This window comes from Perna viridis, chromosome 9 (assembly GCF_037379345.1).
Source record: "Perna viridis isolate PV_CMFRI_1.1 ecotype Kerala chromosome 9, ASM3737934v1, whole genome shotgun sequence".
NCBI lineage: Eukaryota > Metazoa > Mollusca > Bivalvia > Mytilida > Mytilidae > Perna > Perna viridis.
The window spans coordinates 44,552,261-44,573,522 of NC_142453.1; the positions used below are offsets into that span (position 1 = coordinate 44,552,261).

The 21,262-nt window shown below is 32.7% G+C and overlaps 2 protein-coding genes across 6 annotated transcripts; both read right to left on the reverse strand.

Moving 5' to 3' along the window:
* Positions 1 to 2,128: 2,128 nt before the first annotated feature.
* On the reverse strand, positions 2,129 to 10,761 carry LOC148608671 (uncharacterized). Of its 5 annotated transcripts, none has more exons than XM_088543485.1 (6): positions 10,626 to 10,761; positions 9,390 to 9,490; positions 8,463 to 8,577; positions 4,890 to 5,198; positions 4,477 to 4,549; positions 2,129 to 2,954 (listed from the first exon to the last, which is right to left on the reverse strand). In XM_088543485.1, the coding sequence occupies exons 2-6, from the start codon at positions 9,456 to 9,458 to the stop codon at positions 2,840 to 2,842; spliced, it is 681 nt and encodes a 226-aa protein (XP_088399611.1). In that variant the 5' UTR covers positions 9,459 to 9,490; positions 10,626 to 10,761; the 3' UTR covers positions 2,129 to 2,839. The 5 variants fall into 5 exon arrangements, with proteins under 5 accessions (XP_088399611.1, XP_088399613.1, XP_088399610.1 ...); XM_088543487.1 differs by having other exon boundaries at positions 10,630 to 10,733; XM_088543484.1 differs by having other exon boundaries at positions 10,471 to 10,688.
* Positions 10,762 to 12,662: 1,901 nt separating this feature from the next.
* LOC148608672 (uncharacterized) lies at positions 12,663 to 20,486 on the reverse strand. The gene is made up of 9 exons (XM_088543490.1): positions 18,485 to 20,486; positions 17,802 to 18,077; positions 17,073 to 17,095; positions 16,735 to 16,777; positions 15,908 to 16,032; positions 15,404 to 15,457; positions 14,891 to 14,965; positions 14,344 to 14,453; positions 12,663 to 12,846 (listed from the first exon to the last, which is right to left on the reverse strand). The coding sequence occupies exons 1-5, from the start codon at positions 18,534 to 18,536 to the stop codon at positions 16,010 to 16,012; spliced, it is 417 nt and encodes a 138-aa protein (XP_088399616.1). The 5' UTR covers positions 18,537 to 20,486; the 3' UTR covers positions 12,663 to 12,846; positions 14,344 to 14,453; positions 14,891 to 14,965; positions 15,404 to 15,457; positions 15,908 to 16,009.
* Between the last annotated feature and the right edge of the window lie 776 nt (positions 20,487 to 21,262).

Sequence of the window (21,262 nt, forward strand, 5' to 3'; positions counted from 1 at the left end):
AAAGAAAATCAAAGCGTCTGAATTGATCAGATATGTTGGGTACATCGTTATCGTAATTATAAATGCCTTAAATATGAGTTAAAGTTTTTCGTGGTTTATTTATGCAGAAAATTGAATTTTCTTTCGAGTGAATCAAAATGTGAGACGTTGTAGTTGAGAAATAACTTTTAGAGTTGAATGTATGCGACTTGTTACGGAAACATTTTCTTGTAGAGTCGGAACCCAGAAGCATTAATTCTAATAATACTGAACAGAAAACAAACACCAACATAAGACATCTTTTACTGAGGTATATATACTCTAGGGGTTTGACATTGAAAACTATGACAAATTAATCCATTTTTTCGTTGGAATAGGAGTACATTTGTTTTCATGTGTCTCATAAACCCTACGTATAACAGCACTTTTCTTGACACCATTGTAATGCTGAGACTATATGCAACATGCTGATACCTATTAATGTCAATTAACTTTGTTTTGAAGAAAGAAACAGTTTGAAGAATAAAATAAAAAAATAAAATTGATTTTTGCCTTGAAAATGCTGCAGTTTATTTTTTGGCCCAAAAGGATTCGTAAATGGGAGTTTAAGAGAAGCTGAAAACAAAATAATGAAGATTCTAGTGGAAATCAAACGAATGTAATCCAGGGACAAAGACCAGTCATGGAAAACATACTTTGACAAAACAGTTCATAAATAACCAAATAATACAAACAAGGTAATAAAAGCAAATGAGCAACTCAGACTACACTAAAGTCTCGGAGCATAGACCAGGTGCAACGGTGGGGTAAATGCCCTCATATTAAGTATTATAAGAATACAGCATTGACATGATCTTAACTGCTTATATTGGCGTAAAATAAGACAAATACGTTCGGTCTATAATAAATGTAATGTACTTAGATGAATGGGGAGAGGTATGTACGGGAGGGGGTATCTCAACCCACGTACTATTCGCAATATCAATTGGAATGGACCGAATGTGCGTTTTATACGTCAATACACATTTTTCTGAGCTGCTGGGATCATGTTAATGCTGTATTCTTACTATACTTAATATGAAGCAGCAACAGCATATTGAAGTAGCGGGTAATCAATTAAGTCGAGGAATCTTCAGGTTACTTTTGTTTGAATTAAACAAACGTTGTCTTTTTATAACACCCTTTATCATAAAGCAATCAAAAACAAAATTAAGCATAATTTCAAAGACAAATCCATACTGATAATTTCATATTCCTATACTTAACCTATTGTATCTAAAAATCCAAACTACAAAATCGAATTGCAGGACCTCAATATGAAGGAAATCAAGGCTAAATCCACCAGAATATTCTTGTCATATGGTCCTCACGCGAGACGTCGACATCGTAGAAAACGAATATCTCACGGCCATAAACACCTGCACAATAGAATGATCACTTCTGATATATTCACGCCTCACTCTTATTGTGGTGTAAATATATCGGTGACGTGCTGTAAAAACCTTGGTTTAACATAACATGTCCGTTGAAATGTCTGAACCAAAGCAGGACCATGGCGTTACTAGATACTCAAGTAGGTCAATGGAAAGTGAGCCTTAGGAATTCTGTTTTTTTTTTTGTTTTTTTTTTTTTTTTGTTTTGTGTGTGTGTGTTGGTAAAACTAAACTTTGTTTGGAAAAAAATAATTGACTTACATTATCTTTATTTACAAGCATTTATAAATAATTTCGTTTCCTTCCTTTACATTTTCATACAAGTCTCATCGAATGCCATTAAAAGTGTTTGTTTTAAAAGAGACTCAATGACTTACAAAGTTAATGAATATATGCAATAATCAGACTGACAATGTGATTCCTACCCAACATTGCAGAAACAAATCGGATACACAAAGAGAAAATCGGGATCTATTGAATACTGCCACCACTAATCAGATCAAGCTGAAAGGTTATTGGACATTCAGTGAAATTAAAGAAAAGTACAATTTCCTGCTCATGGACAATACGTTATAAACATGTTGTTTAAAAAATAAAAAAACGGTTCATTTTTCGCTATATTATTGAACAGTACAACAATAAATTATTTAATTTTCAAGCTATAATGTTTTACAATATCGAAATCGAAATGTTTTATGACTAATAATAAGGTACAATGAATATTAATTCATTTTATTTGATGGCGTATTGGTGTAATATAAGTTTTATAAATTTGTTTATCCATATAATGAATAGCTTCTAAACTAAGCATTTAAAGTGAAATGTACATAAAGTAACATAGATGTGTTAACAAAACCATACATGCTTAAAGGTAATATGATAAAAGAAAATTTCAGCAAAGAGCACTTCGCAATGCATTTCCACAATCCGATCAGACACATCATTTAAGTGTAATCAAAGTGAAAAAAATATTAACTACATAAACATAAATCATCAAAACAATACATGAATTGGAAATGAATGGTTTGAAAAGATAAACAACATTATACAAACATATGGTTAGTCATAAATCGTGAATATGGACAGGTAACATGTAATACACACTATTACAAACTAATACAAAATGACGAAATAATGTTTTCCAGGCTTTTTCTGTTTCAGTATTCTATGCTATTGGTCATATTGACTTTCTTTTCAAAATGATTTGTTTTCAACCTATTTGCTAATCGATGTAATTGTGAATATATTTCAACATATATGAAAATATTTAACACATGCTTGTTTCGGTCTATAAAGAGAAATCGAAATCTCGAGGTGCACACTGAATAATCAGCTGCGTAGCAGGTAATTTGCATATGTGCTTCACGAGCAAAGAGGATATTTCAAATATACCAAAAACAGTAATTCTTTATAATTTAGTTTTGATATCAACATTCAACAAGTACATTATAACAATGACCGCTGAAGTCACTTTCATGGTACAAAATTTGGTCAATGATACGATGGACAGAATTTTTCTTCCAATCATAAAGCGTGTTACATCTGAAAATGAATTATTAAGTCAAAAGGTTAAGAAAACGATATTCTGTCTATAATTTTCTCCCACATACAACATTATAGAATAATATACCATACATGAGACCGATCTCTTTTAAAATGAAACAAATGTATAGTACCAAACTATTTAAGAGAATCCTTTATGAATATCACATTTGTTTATGCCAAGTTTTTTATAGCATATGCGTTGTCTTTCTTTTCTTTCTTCCTCTCCTTCTTCAAATGGTATATGAAATCCCTTAAATAATATCAAAGAAGAGTTATTTGAGTTATTGAAGTCATCAATAAAGAAGTTTTATGGTCGTCATCATGAACTCGTGGATCGTTATGGTTTATCAATCAGCACCATGAAAATTAATTTATTCAACGAGTCTTAGTTTTCCTTTCCTCGTTGTCTACCCCGGACTTTTATGAGCAACTCGGCGGGTGTTTCTAGAAAAGCAGAGGACGCTTACCCTACCGAGGCACCTGGTCCATGCTCCCAGTTTTTAGTGGAGTCCGAGTTGCTCATTTGCTTTTGTTACTTTGTATGTATGATTTTAGGTTGTTCTTTGTTGTGTATGTCTGTTTTCCATGTCGGGTCTTTGTCCCTGGATTACATTCTTTTTATTACCGATATAACCTTGGTTCCCTTGATTACTCTTTGAATCGAATAGATCTTTAAAGTGGCCTGCTAGGTTTTTGTCACTTTGACAAATTCTTCGTTGACATTTTCTTCTCTTCATGAATTTTATTAAAACAGCCGTTTACTTTTTTATTTAATTTATGGCACATAATTTTCTCCGCAGACTATCATATTACATGCAAAATGGTTTTCTACGTTTTCTATTAAATGCTTTATAGCCTCTTTGACTTTCCTTGAATTTTATCTTACTCACAAAAATGGTTTAAGGTTAGTTATACATTTATTTAAAAAGGGATTCAGTTGTGCATTTGGCAGACCCGCAATATATCATTGTTCATAAGGATATTTGTGAAATAATAGTATCCAAAACAAATTTGATGTTGCATCTTTTTGGGTAGCATGTAAGGTTTTCTTTTTTTCTTTGACAATTTGTCTTCTGCTAAAGTAGTGTTAACCGGTAAAACCAATGCACATAAACTATGTTTACTATTAATTCCTTTGTAAGCTGGTTTCTGTTTGGACAATGAAACATAACTTTATCACACGAATAAGTCATGGTTAATTAGAAATTATTTTGAAAGTTGGTTGTGTATTGGCTGTCAAAGCGATATTTTTCTAAATGTGTTGACAGTTTAGGTCGTTTTGGAAAGAAAATTAAAGAAAGTCAAGACCCATTTTCACATTTAGACGGCCAATGCTGTTTGAGGACATGAGGACAGTGACGTCTTCTTACCCTGAGGATGAGAATACAATAAATCTTCTTTAACCATTCATGGAGGCTCTTAGGTACAAAACAGCAGTAAACACTTATGTTGTTATCGACATTATCCAATTTGAAATTTTTCTACCTTTTCTTTTAAGCCTATTTCATTCAGCACTTACCGCATGGATTCTTTATATCTTGCTATGAAAACGGCCATTATTATAGGCAAAATTATTAAAAGGAAGAGAAAATCTGAAAAGATATGAGAGTTATGAAAATTTATACGTTTTGTGATGTTATACATCTATATATATCTGCAATATATCTTAAAATTTTGACAATCTCAAGGACTCTGAATTTTACAAAAAAATGTACGCTATCAAAGATAATAAAAGACCGACAAACGAAACTAATTTATTCACAAAACATGTCCAAATTAACGAAAATCATGGCACACAACAAAAAACACTAAAACATGCTCACAAAACCAAATACGACATGTAATGCTGTATATCAAAATTTGGATGTTTTACTATTACAAATTCAAATTCTGACATAATATGAAAAAAGATAAAAAACAAATATAACTTACACAAATTATTATCACTAGAATTGTTTGGTTCTCTGTTCGACGGAATACTAATACTATTTGTAGAAATACCCCCTCCTGATGATATCGACTCACTGTCAATGGTCGATGATCGAACAATGAAAAATTCAGTTGACTGCGTCTCCTTTTGTGTAGTGAATTTTGAATCTATATCAGTTGTTGGGTTTACTTCATCTGTGGTAGTTGATTTTATATTTGTGGTTGCAAGTTCTATCGTCGTAACAAGACAATTGTACCTACATGTACCATCCAGACACTTAGTTAATCCTTCAGGGCAAGTTGTCGTGGTACCTACGATCATAAAAAAAAACAACAATAAGCATAATTATTCAGTACAAACATATTTCATCTCTTTATAGTTGGATATCAACAAACATATATGTTAAATTACCTCCAAAAAATTTCCTGTGTTTATTCTCCTTTATGTTATATGACTTATTGGTTATTTACATGTGTCACTAAATCAATAAATTCATGATAAAAACAGAATATCAGACATATGTTTTTGATATTGGCCTAATTAGGGGTTATTGAATGTCGTCCCCATTTATCCTTAACATTTTCTTTTCTTTTTTGTATATTAAAAGAATTCTAAAATCCAAATTTAAACTTTTGCGGGAAAAGGAAATTTATGACCATTATCAATACAAAAAATTTGTGGTCGTTAACATGAAATCGTGAATCGTTATGGTGTGTTCATCTGCACCATAATTTGTCCATTGTGTCAAAGAGTAATCAAGGGAACCAAGGTTATAGCGGTAATCAAAAGAATGTAATCCATGGACAAAGACCAGACACGGAAAACAGACATTCACAACAAAGAACATAAAGTAACTAAAATCATATATACAAAGTAACAAAAGCAAATGAGCAACTCGGACTCCACTAAAAACTGGGAGCATGGACCAGGTGCACCGGTAGGGTAAGCGTCCTCTGCTTTTCTAGAAACACACATCGAGTTGCTCATAAAAAGTCAAGTCCGGGGTAGACAAACGAGGAAAGGAAAACCCGTTAAATACATCAGTTTTCATGGTGCTGATGGATACACCATAACGATCCACGAGTTCATGATGACGACCATAAAACTTCTGTAGTGATGACCTCAATCTTGTAGCAACATAACCCTGTTCCAGAAGCCTATTCGTTAGAGTTCTAGCGCGATACATGAACACTCCATAGGCAGGAGCCGAAGGGATGTTGCCACAGATGAAAGGAAAGTTAACAATTCTGAATGAAAAGTCATCACGTTTGTCGTAAAGTTTGTTCAATAGTTTTCCTTTACCATCGATTTCTAAGTGAAGGTCAATGTATGAGGCTGACTTCACAGTGTCTGTAGTATCCTTTATCTCAAGTTCTTTTGGGTAGATGCGATGTATCAAATCCCCGAAATTAGGATTGTTTAAAGATAATACGTCATCTATATAGCGGAAATTGAGATTGAGGGATCTAGCCAAACGATATTCTTTCTTTCTGATCAGACCAGCTATAAAAAGTTGTCTTTCCCTTTTTTTGTCTTCCCAGGAATTGACATCTAATGAGCAACTCGATGGGGGTTTCTAGAAAAGAAGAGGATGCTTTCCCTACGGGTGCACTTAGTCCATGCTCTCAGTTTTTAGTGGAGTCCGAGTTGCTCATTTACTTTTGTTACTTTGTATGTATGATTTTAGTTGCTTTGTGTTCTTTGTTTTGTGTCTATTTTCCATATCTGGTCTTTGTCCCTGGATTACGTTCTTTTGATTACCGCTATAACCTTGGTTCCCCTAATTACTCTTTAAGTAAAGTCCGGGTTACTCATTTACTTTTGTTTCTTTGTAAGTGTTATTTTCGTAATTTCATGTTCGTTGTTGTGTTAGACTTCTTTCCTTATCTGATCTTCATCCTTGGAATATGGTGGTAAAGGGCGCCCGACATTGCGACATTATATATATAATGTCTAAAGGAAGCAAGCTCCCAATCAGTGAACTTAATAGCAATATATGTATCGAATCATGCAGCCATGACGGTACAGCACAAACAAACAAATTTTCTAAAAAAAAAAAGTCTAAAGGATTGTACAACGATACTGATTAAGTTGTTATTGACAACAGTTGAGCGCACTCTCAACAAGACCTAAGAACTTATGAAAATTATAATAAAGCCGGCCGACAAAGACAGTGCAGTAGTGGTCATGGACAAATCCGTCTAAATCTAGGAGGCCGAGCGTCAACATAAAGACGACCGTTTTTATACTAAATTAAACGAAGACCCCACTCAAACATTTGTTGACTAAATTAAAATTGAATTAAACAAAATGCAAGAAAATAACCGCATCGACTTGGGAACATTTGAATACCTTAAACCTGAAGATCAAAAACCTAGCTGACTTTATCTAATACAAAATATGTGTATTGATAAATGATCCACAAAGTAAACAATCCAGGTAGGTCAATAGTCTCTGCTTACGGTTATCCTACCGAAAGAAACTCTGTATTCGTGGACTTCGATCTACGCCCACATGTTGAAAAACTTCTATCCTTTATAAAAGATACCATCGTCTATCAAGTTCACTAATGAAACACCTACCACAACTATCATCTCATTCCTTAATACCTCTAGTACATTATCAGAGGGTGAGCTGCCACAGACCTATACTCAAAACAAACCCACCAATATCTTATTCCAAAGATCTGTCATCCAACGCACTTGACTAAAAGTATACCATTTACTCAAACTCTTAGGCTTTGGCACATTTGTTCCAAATATGAATCTTTAAAGAACCGTTTGGATCAACTAAAAACAATTTATGAAGAAGGTGTTATAAAAAAAGCACCATCAAAGAAGGTTTCCGAAAAATTCATAAAATCCCAAAAAGTTGCTGCAACAGTATAAGGAAAAGAAAAAATGTAAAACAACTCCTTGTGTCTTAACATACTACCCTTGTATAAACAACCAGTCACAATTACATTTGTGAACACTGGACCTCTGTCGAGAAAAAAATTCACACTATCCAAAATCCTTCCTGAGTCACCTATGATTGCTTTCAGACAGCCAGACAATTTTGATATTTTGTAAGTGCGAAAATATCTTAACCCAGATTAACTCCAGATGCATGTTATTTCTGTGGTGACAAAAGGTGTAAATGCTGCAAACAGATGTATCAATCGACAACATTTACTAGCACAGTCACAGGGAAACGTTACAAAGTATTACTGCAAGAGTGCAAATGTGATGTATTTACTTCGCTATCCAGTCTGTGAGCTCCAATATGTTGGCGATTCCCAACAACTTTATCACATACGTTTAAGTGGACACAGGAACGATCTTACAAAAAGCCCTTAATTCCAATAAGTCGACATTTCAGGTTACCAGACCACGACCTCGTGGATTTCAACAAAGTGCAAATCCTAATCATGGAACGGAATGCGATCTGGAGCGAAGTGTGAAAGAGAAGAGTTTTGGATAAAAAAAACTCCGTGCCTGACATCTACACGACATAAATAAAAAAAATATGTTCTTCTAAGCTTGTATAGTTCATTTTCTCCACTCCTTTTTAATTTTTATAAAATTTATACTTACAATTCGATTCATCCGAATTATCGGGGCATTCGAAAGAATTATCGCATACTCTATCTATATCAATGCATGTGCCATTCTTACATATGAACTCTTCAGTTGTACAGTTGTTTCCATTCTGTAATAATACAATCATCCAATAACTGTGTTTGTTTATCTGATTAAGATGAATACAAGGTGTTTAATTAAAAATACATATCATGGGCTGGCCATTTATGTCGCATTATTTAACCCCGTGATTTATTTCGATTCTAATAGGACTAGCTTCTTCATATCATCACTTAATTATTGTACAAAAATACATGTCATGGCAATCAATATAAAAATCTCAAATATTGAATTTGAATCTGATGTAAAAGAAAAAAAAACATGGTGAAGTAATGATATTGTTCAATGTTACTCAGGATGCATTTTGAATCGACTACAGAGGTTGAACTCTAATGTTTGTGACAAATATAGACACAGCATTTAAATTTGATTGACTAATAGAACTTTAATATTTGCAGTAAAACATAAGAACGAAGCAATTTATTCAAATATGAAATATTCAACCATTAGTTTGTGTGTGTTTGTGACGTCTGGTGTCCATTTTCTTCTTAATCTTCAGTTTTTTATGTGTTTGTTTTTTTTTTTTTTTTATTCGGTTCGTCCCTCTTTCATGTTTTCACGTTAAGACTATGCTTTTGACGTACTTGAATGACGCTTATGTGTTTTGCTTTTTTGCCGATATTCATGTACATTTGGTTAAAAATTATGTTCTGTTTACTAACCGCCAATAATTTAGTTGAACGTTCTGATAGTAAAAAGCCACTAACTAGCAATGCTCGATCACATTTTTGTCTTTGGGAAATGAATTATGGATTTAAGTTTACATTGTAATATTTGTATTGTACATGAAACAACTTATCTAATCTTGAGATTTTTACCAACCACAGAATTAAATACAGTTGTCACTATGACCATCACTCCAATGAATGTTAACTCTTTATTGTATTTCATATCTCTGTTTTCCAATGGATTATCCAAACAATCTACAAAAAGTACTCACTTTATATCTGTTTAAATCCAAATTGTTCTTAATCGGACCACTTTAGGAATATTCTATAGTATGGAAAATCTATTCCACATTTCTTTGAATATGTGAGTTTATGTAGATGTTTGCGATTGTAGTTGCTCAAAATTATCTTTATCTTTATCTGGCTAAATGTACAATATTATGATATCTTCTGTCAGTTGTTAGAAAATATGATTTCGAGTGTTTCGGGTACTATTTAAAATATGGCAAGTAATGTAACGATTTAGTACTTTGATACATTTGGTAGATCCAATGGCAAATGATTGGTATCTGCATCTTACTTTAAAAAAACAATGGCTATTATAAAATGTTCCACTTTGCTGAACAGATTATGCGGATACTTGTGTTGAATGTTAACTAAATCATGTTTTATAGAAAGATATTAATTTTCTGCTAAAGATATGGTTATGCTATGAAGGAAGAAAGGTGTTTTGCGATAAATTAAAAAAAGCTGTTTATTTTCAGCTTTCAAAAATTTGCTTTTTCAATAATGATTGCTAGTGATTACAAATCTAATAGACAATAAAGATAACTTAAATCATTTCATACTCAATGTGGCCTCTTTCAGCTACATATATTTGTCATAGAAAATTACCATGCAATACATCAGCGTTGTCTCTCTTTTATCAACAATTAACTTCTTGTTTATGGTAGTAAGCCATTTGTATAACGTTATAGATTTAAACAAAACAATTAACTCCAGTTGTTCGACGATTTACAGCTTTGCAAATGTTGTTGCAATTTACATTTTAGTACAAACTACTAATTCATTCGCTGTTTCGGGGTAGGTATTTCGATTTGACATATGATTAATTTCGTGGCAATTTATGTCTGAATATATTTCTTGCAGGCGCAATTACCGACATTAAATCACCCTTGAAATTAATTTGATTTACACTATTTGTTAAATATTACCTTTAAGTTAATAAAACTGACCTCTGTGTTTGATGACAGTTGCTCTTTGTCACAAAAACAGTTCCCTATCGGAAGAACAGATCGCGATACTGCTTATTTCTGACAGTTAGGTGCGGATTATTCTTATTATATGTTAATATACGTCCAAACATTCAAATTTACTTTATTTCACATACTTGCCTATAATACGTATTAGTACGATAAATTCCAACAAAATGAATTATTTATTTTACACAACGGAAATCCCACCTGTAATATAAATAGAAATTTCCCGGTAGTTTAATATTGTTTTGAAAGAATGTTTTTTCTTAAACTATAAATAGATTTTGGTTTTCGATTACATTTAAAGCTCACCTTGACCAAAGGGCCATGTGAGCTATTGTCATTACATATTCGACAGTGAACAAATCGTTTTTAAATAGCCTTATATATAACTACCAGACCGATGGGAACCACACTTGGCATGGTTGTTCCAGAGGGATATCTTTCTTAAAATGAATGTTTGTTTCTTTTTACAAATGTTAAAAACGTAACAACCGTTACTGGAGCAAAATTGACTGTAAGTTAACATGGAAGTTTTTTTTGCACTATATCACGGTTGGCCGTCGTTACTAAAAATAGATAATTGGGATCAGAATTTTGCAAATATCTCAAAAGCAGCTTGGTTTAGCTAAAATCTGACAGGAGTTAAAATCATTCAACATATAATTAGAACTATGCCGACATGTTCAGAAAGATCCGTTAACGGATATCCTCGTATAGGGTTCTGAAATATATCTTTACGAATTTTAGATTTGCAACTTTGAAAATCTTCTCTGAAACTACTGAATGGATTGTAACATAATTATAACAAAATGAATGTTTCTTACGGTATACGGAGTTTGATTTGACAAAAAACATGGCCACTGTTTTTAAAAATAGGTTAAAGGGGTCAAATTGAAGAATGTCTGTGATATCTCGTAAATTAATGCGTTAGGCTAAATCCCTACAATGTTAAATTGTTCACAATTGTAAGACAGACCTTTGCAGAAAATCTCATAAAGATCTGTTGACTGATTCTGGAGTTATTGCCATTGAAGAGCGAAAAAATAACTTTGATATCTCTTTATAATTTGAAAACCGACTAGAATACGAAGATGCTTTTTATTGATTAAATTATTCGTATGACAAAAATACAGAAGGGTAAAAAGTAAAATTTTGAGTTATTGCTTCAGAAGGCTGAAAATATATTGACGAGTGAGTTATTTAGGCTCTAGAACCTCTAGTTTCAATACATCTTGATGTTATCTTTGTACAAGGTGTTTCAGTAGAACTTTGTTTTAATCATCACATTATTTCAATGCGTCACTGTCGTATTCTAACTTACAATGAATACGTTACAAGATTCGGATATGAGACATTAGTTGAATGAAGGGTAATAACAACATTGTCCAAAAATTGTAATCACTATAGAAGTTTCATGGTAGTCATGATGAACTCGTGAATTGTAACGGTATATCCATCTGCACCATAAACACTGGTAGTTCCTTCTCTACCCTGGACTAGTCTTTTTCTAGCAATTCGACGGGTGTTTCTAAAAAAAACAGAGGACACCGGTGCACCTGGTCCATGTTCATGTTCCCAGTTTTCAGTTGAGTCCGAGATGCTTATTTACTTTTGTTGCTTTTTATGTATTATTTTGGTTATTGCGTTTTCTTTGCTGTGTGTGTCTGTCTTCCATACCTCTTTATTTTATTTTATTTAATTTTATTTTATTTTCATAATAAGTACAAAATTTAGTTCATCCAACACAAGTACTCTATGCGTTTTGTAGATCTGATTTATTACTAAAGTGTCTAAATAGATAACAATAAAATAGAGTTTCATAACGAGAAGCCTGAAGCCGATTCAGTAATAAGTATTGCTTACTTCAGTAAACAAATGCAACTTAAAGGCTAAATATTTGTGTATATACAGTTGTGATTCTGCCACGCATATATACCATTCATGAATTATGCTTTCGCTTGTTTCTTCTGTTCATTTTTATTTAATATATTTTGTTTGTTTTATTTGACTGTTTAGTGTGGCTATACCTTATCTCTGCATTATATCTTTGTTATTTTTATCCCAGCAATAAGGTTAGAAAAAAAATTATCCCAACAACAAATAAACGTTCACTTTGCCTTACTTCAATCATTATTGACAGCTAAATAATGTAATCATTACTATAGAAACAATATAAAACTTTATTGATTCATTGATATTAAAAGTGTTAACCTCATAAGTATGTGTTGTACTTGACAAAATATTCCATACATGCTTTTGGTTATTTCATGTTCTTTGTTGTGTGTGTCCATGTCTGGTCTTTTTCCCTGGATTATTTTCTTTTGATTTCCACTAGATTCTTCGTTTTCTATTCTGTGATAATTTATGTGAATAAAAGACAATACTCGAAGAGAAGATTGCACAAAACAAACACGTACCCACTGATAAGTGAAAAGTATGAAGCAGGATCTAAATTCGGAGTGAACTTAGTTGCTTCTTGAAAGTTACTTATCATGTTTCGCATGTTTTGAATGTCAATTCCTGCCAACAAGGAACATTTGCATTGTATGGGAGAGTGAGGTCGTTGGTCATATTGGTTAACATGTCTGTTTATGGTAAAGGCATTGTATATTTGAAATATTTCAAGAAATGACCAAGCTATTTGTATCAACATGGTAAATCAAATATCAAATATCAAATCAAATATATGAATCACAGATGTTTAGATGAGTAATCATTCGCAGGTACGATACTGTATCATTGCCCCATGAATAAAAAGGTTTGATTTAGTTGTAATAGTTGGAGTTACTTAAACAACAAAAACGGGAACCTTCATGACATTACGCAATTTTACATAATGTGTGATAATATCATTGCTCTTTAGACGATTACATAATTTCCGGAAGTATGTATTCTAGAATAGACTTACAACATTGTGTGTTTGACACAATCAATATATCACAAAGATAACGTCAACAGGCTCATACCAATAGTGCGAAGTTATAAGTTACCTTGTATGAATTATATCGCATTTATAAATTTTGAAACGTCTGGTTATTTTTACTTTATATGATCGCAGACATCATGCCTCTGTTTGGAACACTTTGGCTTATGTCTGGTTTGTTAGTGTTTAGTTGGTGTGTGCAAAACAATTTTCAATTAGCTTTGCTATTCAAATGTATAATTCATTTTGATGTGCATTTGGTATTTACTTATATTTTGATATTTTTTGTTCTAAATTATGATTGTTAGATCTTTTTTGTGCAGATCCATGCTGTACATGCAAGTCGATCCAGACAAACATAGTCATATATTAAAAAAAATACTTTGTATTACATATGATGTTCTTCAGTCCCTCAACAAAGTATATGCAATCTGCTGCACTTCTTACTTAAGTAAAAATGCAGTAAACGAAAGCAATATACTTTTTTTCCAAACAGGAAAGCAAAAGTACGAAAGAAAGAAGAACATTCTTATGCTATCACAGTGAAAAGTTCAAAAAAATCCTATTCAACTAAATTGAATGAAGATGGACGTTTAAAAAAAAAACAGGAAGAGGTAGAGGGGCAGTGAGAAAGTTAGAAAGACCTTTGAGCAAACCTATACACAGAAGTGTATATTTGCTTATATTTTAAAGATTCTGCACCCATATATTTTGTAATAGCAGATATCCTACGTTTGATTGATAAATTACTTCTGCTAGTTACTGAATTCATGACTATGCTTCTTGGACAGTAAGATGTGGTGCGTTTTACTTATAAACATGATTCTATCGCGAATTAGATTATATCTTTTTCATCAAGTTTGTACATGAATTTTCAAAATGTAACTTGCAATGTAAGAATCTTTTAAAAACTTCATAATACTCACCCGGACGAATTGTCTCTAGTGTTTTCCAAAAGGCCTCAAAGACGTTTCTATGCATGGCAGCATTAAGGTCACTTTTGTTTATTTCTTTTACCACTAATCCAATTATTTCCCTGATGATTGAAAACATAGCTTTACCAAAAATCACATCGATGTCTCTTCACATGAAACGTTAGAAAATTAGGTCACATGTAATTTTAAAAAATATATTATTTTTATGGATGGAATTTCTCTGCAATGATCCCTCAATTAAATCACACACAATAAATATAAAATAACAATAATTTCAAATTTCCTTTAACAGACACCTTTAGAGTACAATTCGACAGTTATTGAAAGAGTAATCAATGGAAGACCAGACATGGAAAACAGACATACACAACAAAGAACATAAAGTAAATAAATTCATACATACAATGTAACAAAAGCAAATGAGCAACGCACACTCCACTCAAAACTAAAAGTATGGAACAGTTGCACCGATAGGGTAAGCATCCTCTACTTTTCTAGAAACACCTGCCGAAATATACATTTCAATGTTAAAATTTACCTTCTTAGACCACTTTACCGACGTTTTGCACTTGACAGTGTCGGTAAGTATGTGACTGTTTAGGCAAAATACCATCTGAAATATTGCACAAAGCATTTCTTAACAGAATATAGACATCACTCCTAAACTAATGTAAAAATTAATAACAGAAGATTAAATTATAAAAAGAAACAGAGCATTGCAACTCTCATTTCAGGTAGACATTCAGAATGGCAAAGCCTTCACACTTAACATAAACAATGTAATGTGATTCAATAAGATTATTCCGGTGATGAAAAATGTAATTGTGGGTGTACCCCTTTTCTGTACGCAGCACGTTTTTTTTACAGCAAACGCAGTACTTTTGCAGGCACAAGAATTCAAAATGTAACCTGTACGCAGGATTCACTGTCTAAAGTTTCAAAGTATTAAGGCTGGAGGCGTTGTCATGTTCTTTTAAGCGTAAGCTAAAATAAAGGGCGGCAGGATACATTCCCATCATTCAAATTTGTAAATAAGCATGTTTAAACCTACCTGCTTAACTTGGTTGTGCTTTCGCGTTAACATCCATGCATATGTATTAATTATCTGGAAAAGATAAATACAATTGATAATGAAACATAGAAAGATGGTAGAAACACAAAATATAGAAAACAATTTTGACCCTATCCGCTCCCAAACAAACGCATTCTTAAAAAAAACTGTTATTCAGACAAATACAACCAATAACTAACAAAACCGTGTCTTGACAACATGACATGAGAATATGTTTTGATTTAAGGATCTTGGTTAGAATAACTTTCCATTTACATAAAGTATATTCTCATGACATCTTTGTATATCATTTACATGAATTCAAGACCTTCCATTTAATAGTTAATAGTCAGGAATAATATTGGTACACATCTAAAATAAATTTTGGTAACTGTAATAGATGTTTTATTCTATCATATTGAAAATATATTGCATGTATGGCATAGTTTTACTATGAGTAACGAAACAGTGAATTAAAAAAGATGATAACCGAAAAAACAATACCTGATCATTAAGTTCTTCTCCAGGTTTTAGAGTGAGGTGTCTGAAACGTATAGATTTGAACGGTTTACACTTCCTAAAACCTCTGAACTATCACCTTTCCAGCTATCCAATACAAACTATAAAAACTGTTAAATATATAACTGACTCTCTGAGACAATCCAATGGTATAGAAGTATTATATATATATATATATATATTGATATAGGGGACTATGGTTAACCCTTTGCATACCTACTAATATGTTCCGATAGGGACCATTGGTAACCAATGTTATATCTATATGTTAGTTCCTATAGGAGACCATTGGTAACCCGGTGTTATATCTATATGTATGTTCCTATAGGGGACCGTGGGTAACCCGATGTTATATCTATATGTATGTTCCTATAGGGGACCATGGGTAACCCGAAGTTATATCTATATGTATGTTCCTATAGGGGACCATGGGTAACCCTATGTTATATCAATATGTATGTTTCTATAGGGGACCATCTGTTACCCTATGTTATATCTATATGTATGTTCCTATAGATGACCATGGGTAACCCAATGTTATATCTATATATGTATGTTCCTATAGGGGACCATTAGTGACCCGATGTTATATTTATATGTATGTTCCTACAGGGAACCATGGGTGACCCGATGTTAAAACTATATGTATGTTCCTATAGGGGACCATGGGTAACCCGACGTTATATCTATATGTATGTTCCTTTTGGGAATTTTCAATAATAATTGAATCGTGATTTATGAAATCATTAAATATTACCATTAAAAGGTTAAGCAGGTGCGATTACTATCAAATACGAGATCATAATAATTACCATTGCCTTTTTCTTTGAAAATAGTCAGCATGTTAGGTTTCACCTACAAACAAATTATACAACTTATTCTTTGTGCAATTAAATTATTCCCAATCAAAAACCAAACCAGCCAGTCGTTACATTTAAAATCAGTTATTTTCTAATATTACATTAGTTACTTAATATAATATTGGTAATTCTGCATATTTCTCCACTTAGGTTTGCCATAATTTTCGCCTATAGGTTTGAATCTAAAATATTATATTAAGCAATACAGTATCATAAATCATTTAAATATGTGTGTTTGTGTGTGTGTGTGTGTGTTTATTTAAGGATAGCTGATCGCCTATAAAACTTACCTTTTTCAGTGCAACCACGTTGTCTGTAATAAAGTGAAAGTAAGCATAAATAACCAAATGTACGTGTTAATTAGTACGCAGTCTGGCACTATTTGCAGGGGATCTCTGGCCACCGTTGAACGACAGAAATAACCTCCTTCATTCGTGACAAGAAATGTTAGTTATCAATTGAAAACGGCGCATAACGAGCCGTTTCAGGCATTTTAAATTTGTTCAATAAAAATTGCCAAATTTTCAAGTCCTTTGTTGGAGTAGCTATGGACACGTGTACAGATTTAAAACGTTTAGCCAAACACAAGTATTCTGTTACGAACTGAAAAATCTTCATAAAGCATTATTTGGGGAAAGTAAAATGTGTCATGTACTCTTGATAATTATACCAGTAATGACTGACACAAAAATTCAAATGTCAATGCCTGTTCGTAGATACTCTTTAGATTATATGTGTTTGTATTTTGGGTCACATTAAAATTAATGCAGAGCAATACTAGTGTGTTCCAAAAGGAAGCTAGGTATTGCTTTTCTGGTTTTATGTTTTTATCTTTGCCTATTATACTCTAGGAAAATTGCAAGCGCTGGGAGTGTATACATATCATCATTTAATTTCCAGACTTAAACATGATTACGATCTGCATTAAAAGTTTACATGTTTTCAATCACGTTAAAAAAATGATTTAAAAGCTTTGTCAATATTTAGAGGCTATTTTTATCACATTTAATTGACCACACCTGTTGATATTGTGCCATTTACATCTGGTCCCTGGTCACCTTGAGGATCACTTCTTGTTCTATTTGGTAACGTGTCTGTTAAAGTCCATGTAATTGTAGTTTGTTTTCGCGATGTTACACATGTCTGTGAAGTTCGTCGAAATGATTGTTTTGGTTGTGTAGTTGTGGATGCTGGTGTTGTTGGATCAGGCTGTTGTGTAGTGGTTGGACATTCTACCATACAACGATTGTTTGGACATAACAGTAAACCTTCTGGACACGTTTTATCTTTCTCGCCTAAGATATTTCATAAAGAAGGTTACAACACCAATCCGAATTATAAGATGAAATTATAATCAAACGCGTGTGTGTGGAGAGGGGGTTAATTTGTAAATTTTATGATGTTTACGATTATTCGCCTTTTCCAATATCCACCTTTCCACAATAAGCGTGGATTTAGACCCAGTCCATGATATATAAATGTAGAAAGGATTTACTATGATACTGCTTTCAGTAGGCGTGTTACTAGCCCACTTCTTTATATTTAAGAATATATGAAAAGGTTTGTTGATTGCATGTATCTCTCTGATATCAAATCTACCTAATCTTGCGTGAGACCAGTTAGAAGTGGCATTAACAGAAAGTTGAATTACATAGATTCTGTGTCCTATATATAATAAAGAAGACATGTAGTCTATGCTTACATGATGATTCGTCCGAATAGTCAGAACAGTCAAAACTTCCGTCACATTTCATGTTGATGTCTATACACTGGCCGTCGTTACACCAAAACTGGTTACTGTTGCAGGACTGACTAGTCTTAACAAATGTAAAACAAACAATAGTAACGTACTAGTCAATGTAGTGAATACAAGATGCATTGGCTTGATTTTTTGTTATCCATGTAAACCTAAGAATTTACCCTCTTTTCCGTTTACAGACAACGTAAACGTTGTTTCAACTATTTTTTGGTATTCAAGTGCACACTAAAATTGCAATTAAGTTGAAATAGTGGGAGCGGATTCATACGCCCCTTCCCCTAAAATAGAGTTTAATCATTGGTTTTCTTTTACATGAAACCTCGTTTTTCATCAATGTTTGTAATGTTTCGCCGGGCCTGTTATTGTATTTTCCCTAATACCTGAAACCCTAGATAAAGCGAGACTACTTAAATATCATTTGATCTTTCAATTAATGAAATCATTCTTTAACATTATACAAAACACTTCTATGGATATTCGGCATTACAAACTCCTAAATAATCATTTTTTATAAACAGTAAGCGGCGTAAGAAAAAAATAAGTAACGTTTCTTAACTCTAATCACACCCATTCCGGTTTGTTTTTCCAAAAGATATATAGTATTCACTGTGTAATCGACATAATTGAACATAGAAAAAACATAGCAATCCACAGCCTACGCATTATCACGATTCATCTAAATACGAAGACTGCCAAGTTTCTACCACATAACTTTATTCATCCTAGTTGCACTCAAACAACTAAAATATCATGCAAGGATGTACTTCTTACTAAACCATTAAACATAACCCTCTTTCTTAACAAGAAACTGTAGCATGATACACGAAAAGGACTTGAAATAAGTCAGCGTAATATAGAGCTGTAACACATAGCATATTGCTCACACGACAGAAGAGAGTATTATTATGTATATATGTATATACAGATATGTCATTTGAGTGACCCATTTTATGTTTATATTTGAATATATGATTCAGGCGCGTAGCTGAGGCCAAATTGAAGTGTAGGCAAAATTACGGCAGGGGGTCTGGAGCCGCTTAAGGCCCCCAGCTGGTCTAGGGCGAAGCCCTGGTAGGGGGTCAAGGGGGACGAAGCTCCCCCCGAAGCTCCGCGGGGATAGCGTTTTAGAGCATCATCTATGCCTCTCCTGGATGTATTTTATCTCAAAATTTTGAAAAAAAAAATTGGCAAAATTAAGTGCAGGCAAAAGCTTTTTTGCCTAACGGCAGCTACGCGCCTGTGATTTGGTCATAATTAACGAATGAGCGTAATTTGAGGAGGGCTAAATAAATATGAATTACTCGTTATTCGGATGGCTTTTCTACACGCGCACGAAGTCTCAATATGAGTAGAAATTTGTGTTTCTCTAACACTGCTCCCTCGCTCCTTTTTCTCTTTCTTTTTTTTTCTTTTTGGTTTTGTTGTTGTGTTTTGTTTATATTTAAAAAAATTCGTAAACATATATAAGTGGATACTGATTTTATGAAGAGATATATTTTTATATTATAATAATATATTATTGGGTATGGTTGTCAAATTACAAATAAATTGGAATAGGGTTATTTTCAAAATGTCAGCTGCACCCTCATACCTACAACAAAGCATGGACTTGTGGTATTTACATGTCTGAGATAACTGCTATCAAAAATGAGTTGGGAGTATACACAAGGTACTAATACATCCCATTATAACATGTACGATCAGCATCACCCCTTGCACATTATTAATATACAAAAATCTATATTGAACCTACATGTATTGTTTTATGAATTTAGAATAATCTAGATTCTTTACATCGAATTCCGAAACGGAAATTACATACATAAAATTGGCTGGCTTTCAATGTAACGTTGATCTATTTCATGCTAGCTATTTTTGTATGCATTGGTATGCATTTGATAACATAATTCTTGATACATGATTTTTGTAATAGCCAATATATTTTTAAACGAAAATTTTACCAAAAACCGTTGATATGTGAATGGCGAGACATGTAAAGGTCTTTTACGTTCAAATCTTTATTACCATCTAAATATTCGCTTACTAAATATAGAGTTACAAGTCAAAACCGAACCCCTTTTAAAAGTTATCACGTGTTTGGTTTAGACAGGTGTTTGGTTCAGACAGGTGTTTGGTTAAGACAGTTGTTTGGTTCAAAAAGTTGTTTGGATTAGACAGGTGTGGTTCAAACAGGTGTTTAGTTCAGACAGGTGTTTGCTTGAGACAGGTTTTTGGTTTACCGGGTTCAAACACATTTAAAGAAAGGGACTTCCAAAAGTATCTGGTTTAGACAGGTATTCGGATTATTTAAAGACCAGTTTTACATTTCTCCCTGTCGAAACACAACTGATACCTTACTTAAAAACAATAAGACTACAAGAAAAGTAAACTTGAATAGTTTTTGACCCAATTCACTAAAAGGAATGAAAACAAAAACACATTATTTATTTAAACTTTCTTGAATCCCTCAATATTAAAGCTGCATTAGCTGCCAAATTTGCTAAGTTTTGATTCTACTGAATTTTGCTGATTCAATGAAATAAGTTTGTAGTAATGCAATTGAATACCTACTTATTTTGAAAACAATGTTTTTCTTTAATCAGAGACGAAAGAATTTTTCATCTATTTCTTGATTAGTTTTTAAATAAATAATAACCATATTTTAGCCGCATTATATCACAATACATTAATTTCAAAATGATCCCTGTGTTATATTCTTCT

Coding starts and splice junctions, on each gene's coding strand:
- LOC148608671 (XM_088543485.1), bottom strand. CDS start 9,458: ATGAAATACAATAAAGAGTTAACATTCATTGGAGTGATGGTCATAGTG. Junction 5,199..8,462: donor TAATTCGGATGAATCGAATT/GTAAGTATAAAT, acceptor TTATGATCGTAG/GTACCACGACAACTTGCCCT. Junction 4,550..4,889: donor TTCTAGTGATAATAATTTGT/GTAAGTTATATT, acceptor ATATCTTTTCAG/ATTTTCTCTTCCTTTTAATA.
- LOC148608672 (XM_088543490.1), bottom strand. CDS start 18,536: ATGAAATGTGACGGAAGTTTTGACTGTTCTGACTATTCGGACGAATCA. Junction 18,078..18,484: donor CTATTCGGACGAATCATCAT/GTAAGCATAGAC, acceptor GAAATATCTTAG/GCGAGAAAGATAAAACGTGT. Junction 16,033..16,734: donor TTTCAAAGAAAAAGGCAATG/GTAATTATTATG, acceptor TATATTTAACAG/TTTTTATAGTTTGTATTGGA.